Raw genomic sequence first — 24,111 nt, forward strand, 5'->3', positions numbered from 1 at the left:
TAGTGTTTGCCAAATGAGATTCTGCAGACCTGCAGTCATTCCAACAAGGTGGGGCTGTTTGCTGAGATGCAGCCTCGCCTGCTCCCTATAGAGATAGTTGTGCGTAAGTTAAAGCCAGACTTACTGGAGGTGTGGCGCTTTTGGGAGCATTTCTCCTCTTTGCTCCACTAAGACTGTGTGTTCTTGGCGCCGTTTTGGGGTTCTGTGGTTGTTTTCTTCGTTCTCTTTTCAGCCTGTCTTGTAAAGGAGATAAGCATGCCCCTTGCATACCATTATGCGCTGGTATGCGTAGGATATGGGAGTTATGTATGTGATAACAGTAGCATATGCTGGCCTCCTTTGCTGGATCTGGGAGAAAAAAAAAACGTTCCAGTAAAAAAAATAAAATAAAAAATGTTACAGAGTGCCCTGAAAAAAAGGTGCCATTTGATGCTGTGGTTGGTTCTGCTGAAGTGAAACAAATGAATCATGATGCTGAAGTATGTTCATGTGACTCTAGATTTTGGGCGATGTCTAATGTTTCACAACTTTCAAAAGTGTAAAAATATATATATATATTAAAAAAGAAAATGTATCATGTGCATTTGGGTGTATAGCAAGGACTACACATGGGCGTTGTCTTTTGTGGGTGTGAGCAACAAACAGCGAGTGAGGAAGTTGGAATAGCTTGCTCACAGTGCACAGGGTGTGTTTGTTTGGTTCCACACGTGACAGCAGATCTGGATTCAATAAGCAGCGTGGTTCCTGCATTTAATCTGTGCTACTCATCAGGAAAACAAGTCCCTTTTGCACTTTGATACAACGTAATTTATGGCTCACATATACATTAAACAGCATATGCAACTGATCATGAACAGAGCTTCTATTAAATGTATTGCTGTAAACTTTGAAATCAAAAAAGAAAGCTGATAATTGGAACTGGGAACATTCACAACTATTTCGATTCTGCTTTTAATTATGGAGTTCTGTGACGCTATCCGATATAGAGACAGCAGTGGCAGTCTATCAGATGACCACAGTGTTTGGGTGACCCACTGCTGACATCTGCTGTCCGTTACCAACCATTGTCATCGGTCACACAGACCCTCACACAACTACAGTCAGTTTTGATAAACTCCAAGTGTGATGGACAAGCCTTGTTTTGTTTTTGGTTATTAACTTTTGCAGGAGCAGGATTTATCCACTGTTGCCAAAGCTGTTAGCCAGCTTTATGCACTGTTGCCAAAGCAGTTGAGTTTAAATTTCACCTCAGCAGAGTAGTGTTAAGAGAGGGTAGTGGTTTACAGAGATACAATTTTCAGTGCTGTAAACCCACTGAGTGTGGTATTCTTGGTATGTTAGATAATCAAATAGCTGTCAGCAGACTCAGTTACACCCTGGCATGTAGTTGCAGTTAGGTATGTCTGCTTTTGTCTTGCTACAATTATCTGTCTGTCTTTCATTGCATCAGTGATGTGGAAACCAGGAAGAAGGAAAGTGTTTGGAAAATGCACTTACGCCACAAAAATGTCTCTTTCAAAACGAGGCCTCCTTATGCGGGTTTATATTGCAAGGGAAGACTTTGACATTGCGTGTGCCACTTTTGATTTCTTGAATGGAGGGTGCCGTACGTGCTTGAACACAATGGACACTCTCGAGAGGCTGTTGCAACTCTGCCGACACATGGCGGCACCAGGGGCAATTAAGGCTAAATCACATCCCAGACATGGCACTGAGGCCCGCTCCATGTTTTTCATCTCTGAAATCATGCCCGATGCATACTTGTGTGATTTGGTTAAATGAAGAGCCACAGTACGCTACAGCGTTGTGCCTTTCATTATGGTGGCACATCATTTTGATGTTATGACTCACCCGGACAAAATCTGAGAGCTTGAGTTATGAGCCTGACCTTTTTGAGGAGAGAAAGGGGGGAAAAAAAAAGAATAGGGGGCCACAATGAATGTTCAATCTCACGCCATCTATCAATAGCCTAGTGTTGTGAGCTGGCAGCTTAAGGCTGCTGCTGCTGGTTCGGCTTGTTGACCACCAGCGATGTTTTGCTCAAAACCGAGTCAATGTCCTTAACTGCCGCGCCCTATTGTTTACTGCTCACTCCATCTGTGAAATCTCTCCTAAGGATTGCATTGAATTGCACTCATGGGTGTCAGAATGTATCGGCCTACCTTTCATAAATTGAGCAAACGTTTTGACAATGAAGACATGTCTGTGCCAGGGCTTGAAAATACAGAGTCACAATGAAACTGTAGCAAGTCTTTTTGTGAAGTCATTATTTTAATATTAAACAAGTATCAAGTATAAGTCATTTCTACCTTTGTGGTATCAGTTTAAAACTGTGACATATTTTCAATTTTATTTATAGTATCAAATCATAACAACAGTTCTCTCGAGACACTTTACAGATAGAGTAGGTCTAGACCGCACTCTATAATAAAAAAAAATCTAATGATGCAGATGTGATTACACAGTATAATAAACAACCAATACATATCCTCTTTTTTTTTAATGGGCCACGTGTGTGTTGATCCTCCCTCGCAGGAGTTGGAGTTGCCAGTTTGAAGTGGCGCGTTGGCGAGTGTTGGATATCAAATTCAATAGCAGTCCATTGCAACATAATGAGGCTGGACAGTGACGCAGAATCAGAAATCTGTTCCAGCTGTATAACCGTTAACTAACTAAAGACCAAACCCTAGAAACAGAGGGATTGATACCATGTGGAATATATTGAGGGTTTGGCTGAGATGGTTATGATGTTAGTCATTTCCCAGGTTACATGTTGGGCCTTATTACAGCGGCTCATGACTGACTTAACTTCAGTTTTGCGAGTGAGTTAAGGGAATAGCTGCAGTCTGTAGGGTGTTTTTAGCCTTATTTTAAATTTGACCTTCATGCTTACTTCATGCAGTGTTTTCTCAAGAGAGACCTCACCACCTGCTTAGGCAAAATTATATATTTAAGTAGAGGAGAACAGTGTTTACAAAATGGAGCTTCATAAGTGCAGGGCTGTAGATTGACATAAGACGAATTCCCCTTCTGGACGCGAGCTTTGAATACCTGTCGGCTATGTGTCCTAACATGAAAGATGCATGCGTGAGGCTCAGTCTGTTTAGGCACATTAGGATGTTCATGGAGGAATTCCTTGTGATCATCTCTAAGGCCCCTACATGGTTTCTCAGTATAGCTGCCTTCGTTTCACACTGGGCATCCGTCTATAGCGTCCATGAGAGAAGACCATCCCAGCTCTACTCTCCAGGCACTGGGTGGAATTGCTGTCAGCGTTACGAAAAAGAGAAATGGAACCACTTGTCAACACAGCAATTGACAAAGCCTTATGCATATATTAGGAGCTACTATATTTAGAGAATGTTGAGCATTGCTGTGATCCCAAAAGCTATAGGGGAAGAACATTAAGAGCTAAACTGTCTAACAATCTGTCCATCAGTAAACTCTGTGTGGCTATATGATTTAATAATTATTACATCAGTCTCTCAGTTTTCTTATTTACTGGCTTTGTTGCTATTTCTGTCCACTTAGTGTAACTGCCAGTGCTTTTTCCCATAATAAGATATCGAGCTCAACCCATCTCATTTACAGTTTAAATGTCAGACATTGAGTAAACACTCGTTATAAGTAGGGCTGGGCATCGCCGATGATTTCCCAAAACCATTTGATTCTGATTTACAAGTTCCCCGATTCGATATTAATTGGGTTAAGGAAATTTCAGCTGTAATACCAATTTTGCTTAGATATGAAATAGATTTTCAGAGAACTTATGCTGTAAGGTTCATTTTTAAATTAAGAATTGACCCCCAACAGTATTTTTAAAGTACTTTTTGCATACATCCATTATGAAAAGGCATATATTAAAAGATCGATTTCTGGATTTTATGAATCGATATCAGATCACTCGAACAAAAAAGCGATTTTTTAAAATGGAGAATCGATTATTTTAAGCCGGCCCTAGTTAGAAGTATTGCATCGTGAGAGGAAATTCCTAGATCACCAGAAATTAGGAGTGCTGAAATCAGCACCAAAGTTAGACATTTAGAAATATTTTTTTAGAGATGTATGACTGCATCACATTACTTCACCTGTTGTATTGTGTTTCGTCATTATTGAGTAAACCATACTGTATGAGCACCAATGCTTCTTGTCGTATAAAAGTGATGAGTCTAGTGCTGACAATGTTATGTCCAAATGATGCCTCTAGCATATGTTGAGATCAGTTTTTTTTTTGGCTGAGAGCTGTGACATAATATCACGAAATAAGCCTCATCATCATCATCATCAAAGAGAGCGGTAGGAAGAGAGAGAGAGAGAGAGAGAGAGAGGCTTGTGTTTGTACCGGGTGTCTCTAGGGGCCGAGTGTAGCCAAGTGTCCTGCCACGGCTCTTCCATCAGTTTCTAACTGTGACACTGTGTGATCATCTGGCTCTGGTGGATATTTATAACCCTCAGTCAGCTCCAGCCTGCCCCCCTCTGGCCCACCCACCCCTCTCAGCCCTCTCTCGCCCCTCGCCCCCTGCCTTGGCGTGTCGTCCCTCCCTCCCCTGCCCACGGGAGAGCAGGCTGACGGATCCGAGCAGCAGGCGCATGCCTGTCAAAATTCAACACAAGGGAGAAACAAGGCAGTTCAGAGCAAACAACAAACGGGAGCTTCTCCTGTCCTCTTCATTCCCGCTCTGTACGGTAAAGCGCTCTTCTTCTTCGCCCTCGTCCTCGATCTTCCACCCTGTACCGTCTCTTTAGATGAAGATCATACCTGGTAGGTCCACAGAGTGGGGTTGCTGTGGCGTCTGTGTGGTGTCTGTCTGTGTCTAACTGCGTTTGTCTGTCTGGCTGGCTGGCTGGCTGCTGACCGTCCGTGAGTTTTTGGCAAACGCACCGTGTGAAGTGTCGTTGCGTTTCCCCGATCGGCGCTCGTACTCAAACGGGACAGACGCACACATTTAGAGTAACCTTCAGCTACCGCCGCGCGGATTGTATTCCACATTTAAACCTGTCTACGACGTGACTGATTGAATTGGGGGGTGAGGTCGGCTGCCTTGTATATTTCCCTTTATTTGATGGTATGTAGATAGAAGTGGCTGAGGGCAGGGGTTGAGTAGTGAAATGTCACCCCCTCCCCGTTCACTTCCTACAGTCATCTGATGGACGTCAACAAGCAGAGGAGACTCCTAAAGAGTGTATTTAATTTAAAACCTTTGAGTTTGTCTGCGTGTGAGAGACAGCCGTGTGTGTCCGTCTCGGCTATTTCAGATTGCCGCAAAACCGCGACCACCTGCTACCGTATCTATCCCAACGCATCTGCTGATGTGCGTTTGTTATTGTTGTCAAACATAAAGATAGGGCTTTTTAAATTTGTAGTTTGTATTAGCTTATTGCTGTGTTTTTTTTTTGTGTCATACAAAAAATATTGACACTAGAGCTGCAAAGATGAATCAATTAATAGATGCAAAGTCAACTGTTGAATTAATCGTCAACTATTTTGATAATCGATTAATCGGTTTGAGTCATTGCAAATTCTCTGATTCCAGCTTCTTAAAGGTGGATATTTTCCAGTTTCTTCACTCCTCTGAGACAGTAAACTGAATATCTTTGAGTTGTGGGAAAAAAAAAACATTTGAGACATTTGAGAATGTCATCGTGGGCTTTGGAAAACCCTGATCGACATTTTCTGACATTTTACAGGCCCGACAACTGATCGATTAATCGAGAAAATAATGAACATATCAAATAACAATGAACATAATTGTTAGTTGCAGCCTTACTCGACACAGTCATCATTTGCTGCGATAACCGCAGAGGTGCTTTCAGATAGACTGTATCAAAACAGAAGAGAAGAAAGTTGGACACGCCTGAGTATATTAATGCCTGTGATTGCTTCACTGGGTTAGAAATGAGTTAAATGCCGAGCCCGTCCTACGTGACAACATCAAGGAGATGTTGCGGTTAGGTGGAATGAGTCACAAAGGTGCATCAGATAAGCCACAGAAACACAAAGGTGCTTTTTCTTCCTGCTTAATTGACACAGAAAGATGCCTAACTTAATGGATGGAGATATCTATAACCTGGATTAACTGCAACACTTGGGATCAAGAAAATACAGACAAGATCATTTGTTCTTTTAAAGCTGGGCTTTGGAAAAGAAAGCCACATATTTTGTAATGCGACAAGTAATCTGATTGTATAGAATACATCAGACAGGCATGTGTTTGAAAGCAGCCAAACAAATCAGGAGAAGCGGACCAGGAGTCTTTCAGTTATAGCTTTAGGCAGGAATTTCTGCTCGGGACGTGCTTTTTTTAAAAATGTCCCTGCCACACCCACACCAGCACACTGCCCCCTGCCCCCTCCCTGTAAAGGCCCACCTGTCACCACAGCCCGGACTCATCCCTTCATCCCCTCTACCTAATTTCTATCTGTCCCAAGTCCAGCAAATGCCTTCCAGCCCCCTAGGACCCACTTTCCCCGCTCTGGTGGTTTTGGGGCACTTAGTCACTCTGATTGTGTTCTGGCGCTTGAGAAAACACAAGAGTCAAGGTAAGACAGCTGCACGTTGCAGGATATTGAACCAGGGTGGTTTTGTGAATGCTAAAAAAGCGACGAGAGTAACATCAATATCTCAGATTAGCTGGATGCTAGAAGCTATATGCTGATTTAAGTGCTTGTACTGTGATAGCAGTTCTAGGGATAGAGGATATGTTTGAATATTTAGGATTTTTATTCTTTAATCTTATTTATTATGTTGATGTGTATGTGATATTACCAGGGATTCTGCAAAATTGTCAGATTTACAGATTTTACACAAATTCTGAATGGAAACTCAGAATGTTACCACATCTCCACCCCAAGCAGAAAAACGGTCCGATAAATTCTTCAGATTGTCATTCTGGATCACCGCTGTAAACGGTCAAAAGAAATCTGCAGATACCATGTGGGTCTGCATATTACTATAAACTCTGCGAGGTCACACACGGCTTCACGTGTACGCCCTGTGTATTAGTCACATCCATGTGTAACCTTGAAACCTGCTAGCCGTTGCCCACTGTGACCGGTCGATGGTGCCACCAGGCCTTTCCGTGCCAGTTTCACAAAGTGTCTGTTCTTACTTGCAGCGGCACAGAGATTAGCCCTCATTGCTCATTGCTCCGACAGCGTTGGAGGCCTTCTATTTGGCCGACGGTCTGACATGTCACAGTGTTTTTATCCAAACCAGTCCAGGCTCCACCGAGCTGAACTTGGCTCACATTCTGTGCTGCAGAAAGGCTGATTAGTGCAGTTGGAACAATGCCTTACTAGGTCCTCCCAAACCTGTCTAGGCAAGTTTGATTATGGATCAAAGGCCTGTCTGTGTATGTGTGGGTGTGTATGTGTGTTCTTGCTTGAGGGTGTCCTAGTCTCTTCAGTACCAGTCCCTAAACTGGCTGCCAGCCTTTGAATCAACAGACAGGTTTACAAAAGATATGCTTCCATGCGTCTGTTCAATAGCAAGACTTTGATGACTTTATCTTGGATTATCCCTGGAGAAACATACAATGTATAGAACTCCCTTCCAACAGACAGTAGATAAACATTAAGCATATTTGTTCCTACTGTATGACTTCATATAAGTCTTTGATTGTAACAGAGTCTGATGTAGCACTCACAAGGTTCTCAGTGGCTCAGTCTGTCTGCTGGTCAGCCCACTGCCTTGGTACGGACTGAAATGTCTCAACAACTGTCAGATCGATTGCCATGGAATTTTTTGCAGACATTCCTGGTTCACGGAGGATGAATCCTACTGACGTTGGTGATCCCCTGACTTTTCCTCTCGCACGGTCTTTAGGTCAAACTCCACATTTGACCAAAACCTGCTAAACTAATTACATTTTCATCAGCCTTAGCTGTGTGTTTGGTGCTAATTGGCAAATGTTAGCATGCTAACACATGAAAACTAAGATGCTGAATGTGCTTAAAGGTCCCATGACATGATGCTCTTTGGATGCTTTTATATGGACCTTAGTGGTCCCCTAATACTGTATCTGAAGTCTCTTTCCCGAAATTCAGCCTTGGTGCAGAATTACAGCCACTAGAGCCAGTCCCACAATGAGCTTTCCTTAGGATGTGCCATTTCTGTGTCTCTAGCTATTGAGGAGGAGAGAGGGCAGGGCAAGGTGGATGGTGGGGGTGTGGCCTTGACCAACTGCCACTTTTCTCGTTTGAAAGCCATGATGTCTCTCTCTCTCTCATGGGTTGGCCAAATTCTCTGGGCGGGCAAAGCAGAGAAAGGGGAGGTAACCTTGCTCCTTATGACCTCATAAGGAGAAGATTCCAGAACGGCTCATCTGAGCTTTCATTTTCTCAAAGGCAGAGCAGGATACCCAGGGCTCGGTTTACACCTATCACCATTTCAAGCCAATTGGGGACCATAGACAGGCTGGGGGAACGCATATTAATGTTAAAAAACCTCATAAAGTGAAATTTTCATGCCATGGGACCTTTAACATTATGCTTGCTAAAGATCAGAATGTTAGCATTGTCATTGTGAAACATGTATGTACAGTACAGACACACATATATCAAAAGAGAAGGGGTGTCACTTGCACGCATTGGTATGTTCTTACTTCTTAGCTGCAATTAAAAGGAAGTTGACTGTGGTGAGGGACTATGTATGAGGAAACTGGGCTAGGACATAGTTTGTGTAACTCAGCTCAACTCAACTATTTTTGATAGACGTTTGGCAGTCTGTGTAAAGGCAATGATATGATCAGTGCTGACCGAGAATAGGAAGATATTGCTGTAGATGCATTTTGACCCAGTTGAAATGATACTATGGGCAACGTTTACAATAAAGTGTACAGTACATCGTGCCATTTGATATTTTGCACACACATTTTTCCTAAAATGTCCACATTGAATCGCCCTGATATTCTAATCACCATCAGTCTAATCTGTGATGATTTACATTGGCTCCATATTAGCTGATGTACTGTTGTTTTACATGACCCTTGACATTGTCATGTTCCGTCCGCAAATGTTTTATTGCCCGAGATACTGAAGATTTAAATGCAGCTGCCGTGCCTGGTGGTGATCTGTGCTCTTCCTGGGGCTTTCTGGTCTTAGCTGCCCCCTTTCCACTGGCATCCGTTCTGCATGATAACAAAGCTGCCCTCTAGTTAGCTCCTCAGCTCGAGCTGTCACTGAGAGCCGCTCCAGCTTCTAGGCAGATGCACCACGCTGTGCTGTGCGTGCGTGCAGAGGTGGGAACACGGATCTTAACTTACTCCTCCGACCATGTTGGAATGAAGTCAGTTCAAAGGTCACGAGAAAGGGGCCATGGTTGAGTTAGACTGTAAATACTCCCTCTAAGCAGATATACCAAATCATATTTTCGTACTCAATCTCACAATCGTCAATTCAAGTGTTACAGTAACACCATATCTGACTTTACATTCATATTAATTAATATTAATATATTAAGTGAAGGATGTTTTAGAACTCTGGGTTTTTCCCAGGCTGTTAATGGGGCGTTGCATTGCTTTGCATAATCCGTTGGTGAAGAATATCCATAGCCGGTTATCTCGGGCGCAACAGGATGAAGAGGTGGCTCTTTTATTTGAACTAAGATCACACTCCATTTCTCTTGTACAGGAGCTTCAGATGCCCATTTAGTGCCATTTAATCACACACATTGCCAAAAAAAAAATGCTTTGAGAGATGAATGTAAGACACACACACAGAGCTGTGTGGGTTGTGGTGGTTGAGTTCTGGCTCTTTGGCGTGGTTGGTGGAAAAGCCAGCATTCTTCCTGGAAACTACAGCTACTCCCACTTTGAAACAATCCAGCTACTTCACTGGACACCAGCGTGTGTGTGTGTGTGTGTGTGTGTGTGTGTGTGTGTGTGTGTGTGTGTGTGTGTGTGTGTGTGTGTGTGTGTGTGTGTGTGTGTGTGTGTGTGTGTGTGTGTGTATGTGTGTATATGTGTGTATATGTGTGTATATGTGTGTATATGTGTATATATGTGTGTGTGTGTATATGTGTGTGTGTGTGTGTGTGTGTGTGTGTGTGCATTTTTTCCAGGACTCCTGAGTGTATAAAACAGCCTCGATGGCCCACACCACTGTGACTGCCATTGGTAGACCATGTGGACATGAGTCATAACATAAACAGTGAACTTGTGTCTTAAGGGCTCCAAGAAACCCAAAGGGGCTTTGGATATAATTTGTACGTCTTCTGGGAATAGTAAACAAACCCCTATGAGAGAAAAAGACACATGGAGCCCATTTCATTTACTGGGACTGTGGAAACACATCCGGTCCTGTCCTGGGAGTTTATTTATACCCCTTGTGACCTCCATGAGGGATTTCTGAACACTCCTTGGGCCGCATAGTATACAGTGACATCAGCAGTTTACCTAAAAATGCTGATGTATCTTATGCAAGTGTCACTTTGTGACTATAGTCTTTGTATGAAGTTCTACTAATGAATAAACCACAGGAAACATCAGTTCTGAGTCAAATAAACAAAGTGTGATTGCAGTTACATGGCAAGGTTTCTTGAGTCATTTTGTTATGACTCAGTTTTTTTTTTGTTCAGACTGTGTCTCAATTCAGTTTTTCTTTCTCTAGTCTAGAGCAGTGTTTCTCAAATGGGGGTACGTGTACCCCTAGGGGTACTTTGGAGAACTGCAGGGGGTACGTGACATTTTTTTGCTAAATGTTTTTCAGTTACAAGGCTGTAGTTACTTCTACTGTCCAAGTTTGTCGCTTTTTTCAAAGCTGTTTTTGAAGTTTGTCACCTTTTTTTTTTTTTGAAGGTTTTGTCGTTTGTTTTGACCTCTTCTTTCCTTTCTTCCTTACTTTTTTCTACTGTCTTTTTCTCTTCGAAGTTTTTGTCTCTTTTTTCAAAGTTTTTGTCACTTTTTTCGAAGTTTGTCGCTTTTTGGAATTTTTTGTCGCCCTAGTGTTTCCTACTTTTTTTTAAGTTTGGGTTTTTAAGTTTTTGTTAATATTTTCGACCTATTCTTGCCTTACTTCCTTCTTTCTACCGTCTTTTTTTCGCCTTTTTCCGCTAGCATTTAAATGTTTTCCAGGTACAAGGCTGTTGTTTAGTAAATCTATCGCTGACAAAAATTATTTGCGCTGGTTAGGGGGTACATGGCTTAAAAAAACTGTTCAAAGGGGGTACATTATTGAAAAAAGCTTGAGAACCACTGGTCTAGTGGACCAATCGGGTCAGTTCTGTTCAGTTACTGCTGTCAACAAACCATCATTCTGACTACAGTACAGCTTTGGTACAAAAACTCAATCACATTTACCTAAATGTAAAGTAATATTTTGACATTTTGGGAAATTTGCTTATATACTTTGCTTGCTGAGAATTAGAGAAGAAGAAATTACTCGTACACTCATATCTGTTCTTTCATTATGAAGCTCCAGACAGTTAGGTTAGGGTAGCATAAAGACTGGAAACCGGGTGAAACGGATAGCCCGGCTCTGTCCAAAGGAAATAAAATCTTGGCCGGGCACAGTGTTTTTCTTCAGTGTCACCATGAGGCTGTAACCAGCGGAGACTGCAGACATAGTCGCTGCGCCTGGCCAAAGAAACGTCCTGCACATGGCCCTCTTGTGAAACAAACTATATCAAATGTTAATTAGATAGAGCTTTAGGGATTCTGGTAGGCTGACACATGAACCCTAACCATAACCCTAACTTGTCATGACACAAACCGAATGACTTATGACACTCTTATGTAGATACCTTCAAGTAAAGTTTGATCCTAAAAGATCAAACTGATCATTTAAAACTTCCTTCAATTTATTTTTAAAGTTTAAAGGAAGTCAGGTGGCTCACATCAGGTTATTATTATATTCTAGATGAGCTGAGAGTGGTGGACAATATGATATATGCTGTACCGTGAGACAATATGAATTTGTTAACCATCAGAGACTTTGGTATGGTTTATAGTTTTGCAGCTTTATTATCTATGGTTGTATTAGGCTATCATGGTGATATTGCAATACAGTAGGGCTTTGTGACTGTTCTTTGACTTTTGGGTTAACGATCTATTGTTTGCCCTGTATTCAGCTCAGCTCACATATCCAATAATATCCAAACTTCGGCTTCGGATTTGATGCCAATTTGAGTCCTGGCACTATTAATACAGTGTCGCAAAGTCTTAAATGTGGCATTTTTTTTTTACTCAACATGTATTGCATCAACAACCAATTTGTGTTAACTTTGAGTCAAAAAGGGTGATATTCGCTGTAAAAAAGACTCCCAAGCATCCAAAAGTGTGAGTGATTGTGGTCAGCGCAACATGTGAGGAGATCAGAGAGCATCCTGTCCGGTCCTGGGTCAGAGGCCAGTGTCCTGTAAGAAGAGAACGCAGCATATTTAGGTCAGCTGTGCCCTGTCGTAAACTGTCACATGCTAAAGTTGAATGGCGTCAGTAGGTGCGTGCACCAGCTGGAGCCGACTGCTCCTTGGACCGCTCAAAAAATCATTACTTGGTGATCTTACCACAGTCAGGGTTTATGGTTTTATTGCAAACGTATACTTCCTCATGCAAGTAGTACAACTGAGAGTATGTTATGCTTGTAGATTTTTTATTTGGTTCTGTAAAAAGCCCAGAGGAAAAACAATTATAATTATAATATCAGAAGTGACTTGTCTATGTTGCTTCATGGCTGCATTTTAACTGCCAAGAAAAAAATTACAGCAGTCACGTAAACCAACACACCCCGAGGATCTCAAACACCTCCCTTTTATACAGCTTACTGCAAAAAAACTGATTTTAACACAAATGATACAGGTCCAGGCGACAGAAACTATAAAAAGATATATTTATAATAAACGGAATAACCTTATTTTTGTAGATGTTAATATGGTACCAAAACAGAGTCCAGTTTTAAATTGTAAATATAGAACAGGTGCATCACTGGTTTAATCCGCTGCTTGGCTGGAAAAAAATGTACTTTTGAAAATATGTAAGAATTAAAAAGCTTCCTGTTTATGGATGGTCGAGTATGGAGGTTGATCCTTTTTTTGGGTGCATTTTTTTGCATTTATGCCTTTTATGTGTATAGGAGAGCTGAAGATGTAAACGGGGTGAGAGAGGGGGAATGACATGCAGCAAAGGGCCGCAGGTCGGAGTCGAACCTGCGGCCACCGCGTCGGGGAGAAAACCTCTATATTTGGGCGCGCGCTCTACCAGGTGAGCTGCCCAGGCGCCCGGAGGATGATACTGTCGCCGTGAATGTATCAAAGGACAAAGAGCACGAGCCGAGTGAAACGAATGCTGAATTACCTGTCTGTCGTTTTCCCCATTAAAGAGGGGTAGAGCTGGGGCGGGGCCAACTATCTGGCTTTCATCTGTTAGAAAGTGGTTCCTGTTTCTTTGTTTTTTTAAGTTCCCCTCACACCAGCTGGCAGCTGGTGTCTGGAACACAGAGGGCAGAGTGGGGTTCTTCCCTCAGGCTCATAATGTCTGCATCATGGAATCATGAGCGAGGGAATTATCTGCATGAGATGGGCTCATATGGAGAAAGAAGCAGATATTTGTACAGTAAGATGTGCTGTGCAGGTGAGTGGAGAGCCCTGACGTGTACTGTATGGACCGGGTGTGGAGGAGTTGGTGTGATGTTCTGTAGTGTGTTTAGCATAGTGCAACCACGTGTTACTACCCGAGCCTTGAACAGCACAGAGACACTGAACAGAGGGTCAAAGTTTTGGGGTGAATCTACTTTATTCTATTCTACTATTTCAGTAAACATATTATGGCGTGAAAAGTTGTGAGATATTTTAGAATGTCCCGTTCACACATTTTATATTATGATGTAGTAATAATAATGCTCTGTAAATCATGAATGCACTAACGCTAAAACTAATTCCGCTGATCGACAGTTGGTGGTGGTAACGGGCCAGCAAAGGCATGCGAACAAGAAGAAGAAGAAGACTGAGCGCTGTGAATGATTCTGCGTAGTCTGATTTAGACACACAAAGGTTAGAGCAGTCTGTACGTACAGCCTGAGATGTAAAACCCGGGGCAAAAAAAAGTCTCATAAAGTGCACAGAAGCTCGGAGGAGAGTTAAGTAAGCAAATGTATAAAAGAAATAATTATAATCTGGTATATTTTATAATTCATATATTTTATCTTGTAGAGTAAACATGCAAACACATACTCCTTATGTATACATATGACTGGAATTATATTTAATTACTTTCAGCTATTCATGTCAGGGTACATTACATGCACTATCACTCATTTATCTCTCTTTCTCTCTCTGTCTTTTTGATGGTTCAGTAGAAATATGGTTTTAAAAATACAAGATTCATTTGTGCAGATATTCCTACTCGTACCATGATCATGTTGTTTTTTTATGAAAGAGGACGGAGAGGATGTCCATATTTGTGTGTGTCTGTCGTTGAGTTACCTTGGCTGTCATTGTCGAATGTACGATACTTATGCATTAATACTTAAGCATTAACATTGGCAAATAGAATCAGACAGTCCATTCCATACCCGTGAAAGACGGAAAAAGAGAAATAAGTGAGACACCACAGCTAATTGTTAGGTTAATACACTTTTACACACACTCAAACACACACATGTATACGCACAGAGAGCTTCTTTTTATACTTTATTTCCTGAGGGGGGCGCTCTCTCACCAGTTATAAAAAAACAATTTGTTGAATTCAGTTATAGGGAATATGATAATGTTTCAAACGAAATAGAGAGGAATACTTTGAGAACTTGGAAGTTATGTCTAAAGTGCAAATTAAAGCGACAGAACTTCTTTCCTTGGAAAATGTCGCAATAGAAAGAGATGCACAGAGACTGGCCTCCGGCTGCTGTTGCAATAAATCCAACAACAAAGCAAACATGAGTCAAGAAGACGTGTCTCATGCAAGCATCCATTACGACCGTCATCAAGCACTTGGGCACGCCTGGGTTGTGATGGAGGGGAGGCAACATACCTATGGGAACTATGGCTTTGAGGTGTTGTAACGTGTGTCTGAAGATAATAAAAAGTTAGGTGTCATGTCAAAGAAATGCAGTCCGTTAGATTGGCTAGAGGTTGCTCGATGCATACGAGACTTTATAGTTTGAAGCAGAACCTCATAGAATTGTCTTGTTGTAAAAAAGTTAACTACAATTGCTATGAAGTGGCCGTTGAAGTGATCATTATCTTTATTATGTAGTTGAAAAGCAGCATCTCCACCCTGATAGTGTCAGGTTTTATCTAAGAAATGTCGGTAACACTTTACTTGAAGGTATCTACATAAGAGTGACATGACACAGTCATGACACATAAACCATAACCCTAATTCCTACCCTAACCATAACTTGCCATGACAAAAAATGAATGAGACTTACTAAAAGAAGCGTTTATGACTTGTTTTGAATGTCTATGACACGTTCATGACAGTGTCATGTCACTCGTATGTAGATACCTTCAAGTAAAGATACATGAGAACGATGCATTCACCTAAAGCATAATCAGCAGTCTAATAAAGTATGATTGATCATGGTAACCTATCTATTGGGTGATCTTTCTTGCCAGATGTTGAAAGATATTTCATAATTCTATAATATGGCTAAAGAGAGTAAAGGACAGCAGTGTGTTAATTTAAGGTATGATGGGATCAATCAGATAATCCTTCCTAAAACAAATTGTTGCTGTGTAACATGGTGTCATAAAAAGAGGTTATTATTTTTGTTCTCAATCCCTAACTACTGTACAGTGAATTAGTTTTTTGTTGATGGATTTCCATCCACAGATGTGTTGTTTAAGTAGTTATGGTATATAATCTTATTCCTACATTCCTATATATTTTTGACATCTTTTTTTTTTCTTTCAGTCCTTGTAAGATTCCCATTAAATCTCTAAAGAAAAGTACTGTTTTTTGATGTCAGATTTCCATAGCATGCTTACAATGTTATTGGCAGAAAACTATTTCATTTCCTTACATATTTATGAATTTTATTTTATATATATATATAAAAAGTTTTGTAACCAAGTGTTTAAATTGTTGATTGTGCATTTATATATGGTACAGTATTTACAGTTGTCTTAAAAAGAGGGACAATTTAGTTGCAGTATTTTCCTTTTGAAATAGAGGGTTATTTTATGTTGAAGGTTTAAAAAAGAACAATCATATCTTTATTTAATTTTATTTCATTGGAGATAATCATTTCTTTAATGAGTAAATAATTGAGATTTATTTTTCTAAAACCTTGTGTTGTGTTACTTTATTATTTACTTGGAAAAAGGTCATCATTTTATTCTGAGAGAGACATATAGACACATATGGTTAAAATCTTTATTAAAACTATAGCTTAAAAGGTGAATTTATAGGTAGGTTAGAAAAACATTTCATGTGTGTACTTAAAAAAAAAAAAAGAGAGAGATCCAAGATAACATTTAAAACTGAGTTGATCAGGGTTAAAACACGTTTGATAAAAACCTTAAAAGAACCCAAAAGCCTGCCCTCATCAATGTAAATACTGAGGGGAGCGCTACAGTTTCCTTCTAGATTTCAGTCCAGATTCATATCTGGAAATTGTTCTTCCGCATTGTTCACACTGTAGCTTCATAGTTGCAGCATCCGCTGGGGGAAGAAGTTTGGGTGTGGTTGCGCTCTGGCTCCATCTAGTTGTGAGAACAGTGTATTCTCCTCTGGCAGAGGGAGAGAGCAGCGTGTTGGGTGGGGGACGGTGTTTTCCTTTCCACGTCAAATCGGTCAGTAAGGGGAGACGCCGACGTCTGTGCGTCTAAAAATACAGCCATGAGTAAGAGTCACTCACAGCTACCCGCTGTGTGTTTCTAGCTGCTGTCATAGAAACATTGCTCAAGTTCTCCTTTCCGCATTTCGGGGTAACTTGACTTATGGAAATACCAAATTTAACAATAATGGATTAAATCAAACACAAGATGAAAGGGGAGCCTACGATATGAGTTTATTATAAGGGCTGATGTTCCTTCTAGTTCTCGTTACAGTTGAAGACCATCCAGATGTGTCTGTGCAGTTTGTCAGTCCTAAAGGTTGGAAGCAACACATTGCTCTTGTGACTGAAATTGTGCACTTTAACTCATTCCTTTTCTCTTTTTAAGATCCGCATTTAAGTTGTATTTAAAGTAGGCTAATACTCCACAATATTTCCATTAAAAAGAATTAAAATAAATAATTGTGCCGCAATTTATCACTTATTAATTGATTCAGTCTGTTCGGTGAAGAGCTAGTTGATTAATTGATAAGTCAATTTACAGAAAAGTATTTGAGTAAACTATTTCGTTACTTGATTAATCGTCATTTTCAAGCAAAAATGACTTCATTAAAAACAAACGTGGCCTCGTTACAGCTTCTCCGCTGTCAGGAGGTGCTTTGATGTATATGAAAACCTTTTTCGGGGTTTCCAGTTTGTTTGGAATAGGAGAAGAAGAGCTGTAATAGCCCATGGCTGAACAGCACAGCAGGGTGCAAACACACAGGAATGAGCCGTGAAGAAGGAGCCTTTGTTTTTGTTTTTTTATATATATTAGTTAGTATATATTATTATATATTCACTATGGAGTGGACTAAACAAGGCATGATTATGATCATGGGCATTATCAGTAACAAACTTCCAGTTATGGCTATTTCAGTTTTATAGCCCTCGCTGAAAATGCTGTTTTGAGTATGACACTCATACAGTTCTTTTTTATTTTAATTTTTTTAAAGATCATTTTTTTTTGGCATATTAGGCCTTTCTTTGGTAGGACAGCTTAGACATGAAAGGGGAAAGAGAGGGGGAATGACATGGAGCAAAAGGCTGCGGGTCGGGATTGAACCCACGGCCGCTGCGGCGAGGACTGAGCCTCTGAACATGGGGCGCGCGCTCTACCAGGTGAGCTGCCCAGGCACCACCCCCCCGCTAATACAGTCTTAAATATTTGCTGAATCACACTTTATTTAGGCACATCACTTTGTAAACTGCTGATAAAAACTGTTGTTACAACTTCTGCTCTCATTCAAAGAAATAAAAAAAAAAACATAATGAGCTGACTTTTCCTGTTGCATGAGTTGAATTTATTTGACGTCTGCGTTTTCAGGGAAGCGACCGAGCCTAAACACATTTCGTCGCTCTCACATGCGGCTCTAAGCGTTCTCCTCTGTGCCATCCAAACTGCAGCAGCTATTTCCCCATGGCCCTGTTGCATTTGAATCCACCAAGTTCAACATTATCGGACACAATCCCAGATGTTGGGCTTTCCTCAGAGGCTTCTAGAGCTCCATGCTGAGCTATTTAAAAAACTCAGCTGCTAATCCAGAGGCCTGTTGAGTCGGAGTTAAGCCGTTCCATCGTTGGTTCTAATTCTGACAGCATCATCTAAAGTCCGCTGACAGATTGGAGATTGTTGTGGATAATAACTGGACAGCGCATCGCGGCACAGCGATGACACACATCGCTGCGAATAGACATGTTCAGAGACTCTTGTGTCAGCTGGATCAGCGTATATATATCTAAATCATCCAAATTATAACAACATTAAAATGTCAGATATAGAGTTGTCTTTTAGTTTTTTCTCTTCTTACGTCTTACCTGATCTACTAAACGCAGTTGTCGGCTCATTTAACACAATTATATTTAAGAACAGCCTTTGTGCTTTCATTAGCTCTGCTTGAATGAAAAACAGGACATTCTTGACAGTGTTTTCTTCTGTTTTGTTTTTTTCATAATTTTTAATGGAATCATTTATCCAGGTCACGTTTAAAAAAAGGCTTAAACATGTTTAAAAAGTGGCGCGCTACATGATGAAGTCTTAAGTCATGCTTAAGCTTGGATGATACTGCTTATGATCTCAATGAATCCTTACTTTCAAAAGGACAGTCGTGCTGCCGAGCTATCTCTCCTTACAGGGCTTGAATTATTATTTTTTTTTTTTTTTTTTCATCTGGCTTTGTATGCTACGCACAGCAGAAATCTGATCCGCCGGACTGTGACTCAGGTGGCAGCTATCCTGCCTCCTCCTCCTCCTCCTCCTCCTCCTCCTCCTCCTCCTCTTTACGGAAGCACTGAGGTGTTAATCCAGGGTGTGTTTACAGGCTGCTCCTTCTTTTATCAGCATTCCTTTCCCGGTGGGGTGTGGTGGCCAGATATTGCAGGAAATAATCACACTTTCACCTAGACTTGACCATGAAAGACTATGGGGTTAATGGGAGGGATGAATACAAATGAGAGAAAGAGAGGTATAGAGCAAAATCCTCTCTGCAGCTTTTTCATCCTCTACAATGAAATGTGTTGTCCATCCTCCCTCCGTGTAAACCCTTGAAATTGCTCTGCGGCTCAGCACTTTCAAAAACCATAATGACATATTCTTAGAACTCTTTTGTCCTGTAATGTGTTTGCTTCGTTTGGAAATAGAGTCCCCAGCGCTTAAATGCAGGTTGTTCTATAGCCGTGAATGGCCGCAAGCTCAACAATGTGTTTGTCAGTATTAAAGGCTTTATGTAGCTGTAGTTTGATGCTACAGGATAGAGTCAAAGCTCATTGGTTTTAGCTTTTGTTACTGCCAGATCCATATTCTCTGCATAATAAGTGTGGACTGGATTTTTTTTTCTACTCTTATCTTTGCTGCAGTAGGTTAATAGCAATAAAGAAGTTGGTGGACATCATGTCATAGGCAGAAATTAGTGATTAGAAATATAGTTGTTGTAGATACATGTGAGATTACTTTTAGACATTTGTAGGATCTCTTAAAAACAACTTTTTGGCACAAAAAAAAAATAAATAACAGAAGAGAAGACAGCAAAATGATTTATGGGAAATGTGGTTTTTCAGACCACAAGTGCTGGTGTGGGATAGAACCAAGCCATGATGTTGGTGGTCAGATATGTTTATGGTAATTACAGCAAATCATTTTCACAATGATACAGTATCTCGTTTTTTAACAAGAGTCTCCAGCCACGCTAGCTGCTCCGTGAGGCTGCATTAATGCACAGCGGCGCGTTGAGCTAAAAGCTAACGTTAGCGAGCTAACATGCTCGCAAAGACGGTGCTAACACGCCGATGTTTAGCAGGTATGTTGTTTAGCTTAGCGTGTTAGCATTTGCTAGTTAGCAATACACTAGAGGTGAGGCTGGTGGGAATGTCTTCAGTTTTATATTCATCTGAATATAACTAGTGTTGAGAAATTCTAAAAGACGTGATCGTTTGATTTCTGAGGAGGAAGGAGAGGCTGGTCCAGTTGAAGATTTAAGCAAAAGGTTTAATGAACAACATGATGAAAACGACAAGACAGAAAACAAATGTTACACTGCAGCTCACAGCGGACTGAAATCATGCTTAATTCTCCTTGATTGAGTCACATAAAAAACAGTCCTGAATCATTCTCAGGATCACCCATTTATTCCCTACACCTGGGTGGTTCCTCAAATTAAATCCCTCCTTATTGGTCAGATGTCTTCAAAAGAAAAGGTGTTCCTTCCCAATCCATGTGTCTTGAGGGCACACCCGGTCACAGGACCTTACCAAGTCGGTGTCAATTGTTTCCAAACTACAGGAATACTCATTCTTTGTCTTAATCAAGTCTGGCTCAACAATGGATGGCTCTCAAAGCTGTTTAAACAATAGGTCTCCTTGTGTGGGGACAAGGAGCTTTCTACCTTTATGCTAAATAACAGACGTGATCTAATTAATTCTTTAGAAGCTAGGTTTGGGGTGAGGCAATCAAATGCTGATTAGGCTTAATCAGTATTGAAACAATCATTTTCGGCTCAGTTTCAGTGTCACTCAGTCTCACAGCAGTTTACATAAAATAAGTAACATTTTTGACCTAAAAGTATATTGCTCTAAAACATCACCAATGTTTTAACTTTTTTAACTTCACACTGGCAAGCATTTGGCATGTAAATAGATAGTAGCCTAATGCTAACGCATTACAGTCCATGCAGGGGTCACCAACACGGTGCCCGCGGGCACCAGGTAGCCCCCAAGGACCACATGAGTAGCCCTCAGGCCTGTTCTAAAAATGAAAATTGAATATTGGTAATATCTGTTTTCCACCTTGTTAAGTCATTGTTGATAATTATTGTGAGAAATCATTAACGTGATCAGTGTCTTCACATAGATGAGTATCATTAATCATTAATAATCATATATAACTAAAGGCAAACTGAGCAAATTTGTTATTTCAGAAGAGTGTATCAAACTGGTAGCCCTTCGTATGACTCAATACCCATGAAGTAGCTCATGAAGTACACTCCATTGTATCATAGTCCAAATGTCTGCTGGGTAATGCGACATCAGTGTGGGAAGAAGAAACCCAACTTCCCTTTCGCTTCCATCATGAAGAAATGATCAAACCTCAAACTTTTTGAAAATACTTTCTCCCTTTTTATTTTCACCAAGCCGTCTCCGCTCGTATAAAAAGACCCAACGTGCTCCATCTGGTTTTAATGAAGCCAAATGAGGGAGCAGTGTAATAAGCATGTTGAGACCTCAATGATATGTCTCCTTTTCGGTTGGAAAGATCTCATGACTAAGATGTTCCACGCTTTCTGCATCCTCCTCCCTTCTTCCCACTTGGGTCCCCCTGCTTGGGTTTCCCATGAGGTTTAGAAATCCAGCTCTAGTGGGTGTCAGTGAATGTTCCACAGCCAGAACGTCACCGAGTTCTCAGTTACCGTCTACTGTTGCTTCTGCATCTCAGATAACCTGGAAAACCATTAGTATCTTGTTCGATGACATTACAGTATATCCTATTCTATGCTGTATATTGTTAAAGAAAACCTAGAAAAATCTTTATAGACCTTTTTGCTTTTCTCATTCTTTAAAGCCTGATATGTTCCATCTGTTTGAATCCAACTACTGCATGTATTAAATCCAGGCTGAATGGATAAATGGAAGTTGTTCAGTTCTTTAGAATAAATTCAGCATTTGCTATGATTCCTTTCCTTTTTCTGAGTTAATTGCCTACCCACATACCACTCCTTAATTCCTTCGCTTGCCCAGACATTGTATGGAACTATAAAGGTGTGTCTCGTATTTGCTAACGTGGCTCGAAAATGAGTCAACACTCTGACACACCCACACGAACACACTTACACTGATACATTAAGTACCTTCATGTTCATACAGGTCGTGTTCAATAAATACCCAGCACTCTGGAAGGAAAAGTGGGTTTAGATGTCTGACAAAGTGAAGTCAGTCAGGGTGGGGAAATGAGATGTATACTCTATATTAGGGCTAGAGGGGCAGGATTTAGCACAGGTAGGACACACCCTGTCCTCCAGCTTCGCTGTCGGCACTTTCTAGCCACATAGGGGCCATTATGGAGGGACATTGTGTAAATAAGCCCCAAACTCTTTGGATAAACTCTAAGTATGTCACATAATGTGGGCTGGAACTTTAAAGCAAGAATAACGAATTAACACAATCATTATTTTACAAAAGAAAAGTTAAAGTCATCATAAGCAATACAAATGCACCATGCTGCTACCGCCTCTCTTGGTCTGGTTAGCACTGTACTGGCTGTATGACTCCTTTCTACTCGTGCTACGCTACATTTTAGCATTCATTTGGATTTAATGACTGACGATAACTTTTTTTAAGGATCCAGGGTGCGATCCTATTTAGAAATGATCCTAAACAGTGTTCAGGTAATGCCTGTTGTATCGCATTTGCTGTTCTAAACACTCTCTGCCTGCCTGCACCTCCCTGGCAAAATCCTCTGGGTAACAGGATGCATTTGACAGTCTCCCAATTTGTTAGGATTACATACCACAGAGCAGCAAATGGGTAGCTATAGGCTGAGAAACAAGTAACTGTACAGCCAAAGAAAGGAACGCTGGCAAAAAGTTACTTAAACTTTATCAAAGTGCAAAAGATTGTACACTGGACATCAAAAAGTGGTAAATGTATTGCAACAATAACAACTTCAACACAGCTGTAGACAGAAATCACAGTCGCAGTGCTTCAGCGTCTGTATTCATTTCAGTCATGTCTTTAAACACACAGCACACGAGCATTCTCAAACATCCGATCCAAAATATATCTCTCACTACATCAGTGATGTTCAGGGTGTGGTCATTCGTCACTGTCTGGAACCCACAGCAGCCCTTCCCAAAACTAGCTCATCCCCCCAAATCTCTTCTCTTTTTCAGTCACAGTGAGTAACTGAGGAATGCTGTTAATAAGTAATGATTAACCATGCGGATGTGTGTTTGTGTGCATGTGAGTTGGAAGCGTTTGACCTTTTATAGGCTCTTGTTGGATATCTGTTACTTCTGGGTGTAATTGGATATTGTCCATTAAAGTTAAAGTTCTATTCAGTGCAGTACGGTATAAAATAAATAACCCGTACAGCCTTTTATGATGTTTCATTACCCCCGGTGACTAAGCTTGGGTGTTGTGCAAATGAAGCAATTAAGTGATAGTGCATGAAGGATACCACACCTCGTCCTTCCTCGCCTCAGCGAGGCACAGCATGTTGCGAGAGGAAAGGGGTGTGTTCAGAGCCCTGCCCACCATGTCGTCCACACACTAGCGCCACTAAATACACACTCGCTCATCACACACAAGGACAGGCCCAGACTTCAGCGCCCACAGGCACCAGTTTTCTATGAAAGGGAATAGAGTGAGCGGCAGTAAAAAAAAAAAAGGAGAGGAAAAAAAAAAAACATCAGGAGGAAAAAGAAAGGCAGAGTCAAGCCCAGTGAGGGAGTGAGGAGTTTGAGAGGCAAGAAGGGGAGAGAAATCATAGGTTTGTGAAGTGGATTGTGGCCACAGGACTGCATACTCTGGGACGAACCGAGGGCCAGAGGGACAGATAGACGCGGGATAAGCAGAAGTTGCTATCAAGGGGGGGGGGGAAACTCGCCAAGGATTATTATTCTGCGCGCGGACAAACTGTGACAATGAATTCTCAGCAGCAGAGGTACAGGAATTTCTCCTCTGACAGCGTGGGCAGAGTTAGGACGCCCTCAGACGAAGCCTATTACCAGGGGATGCTGAAGGCTACCGACGGCAGGAAAGGTACCAGTATGGTGGCAGTCGATGGGCAAGAATTAAGTGTTTTTCCAGGAAGATGTGAGAGCAGCGCTTAAAGTCATTCCAGCGTTTGAAATTGTTCAGGTTGTAAGCTTT

General features: G+C 41.2%; 1 protein-coding gene across 20 annotated transcripts in view; it reads left to right on the plus strand.

The window, feature by feature from the left end:
* The window catches only part of LOC120562569 (plectin-like), a 175,450-nt gene that overhangs the window by 100,952 nt on the left and 50,387 nt on the right, over positions 1-24,111 (plus strand). For 3 of the 20 annotated variants that reach the window (XM_039806333.1, XM_039806335.1, XM_039806336.1), the window contains exon 1: positions 23,547-24,000. The exons of the other annotated variants lie outside the window; for them this stretch is intronic. In XM_039806333.1, coding sequence (XP_039662267.1) covers positions 23,883-24,000 — 118 coding nt within the window. In that variant the 5' untranslated portion in view covers positions 23,547-23,882. Of the gene's footprint in view, positions 1-23,546; positions 24,001-24,111 lie in introns of those variants that run through there. 20 annotated transcript variants of the gene reach the window in all.

Source organism: Perca fluviatilis, chromosome 7 (genome assembly GCF_010015445.1).
Source record: "Perca fluviatilis chromosome 7, GENO_Pfluv_1.0, whole genome shotgun sequence".
NCBI lineage: Eukaryota > Metazoa > Chordata > Actinopteri > Perciformes > Percidae > Perca > Perca fluviatilis.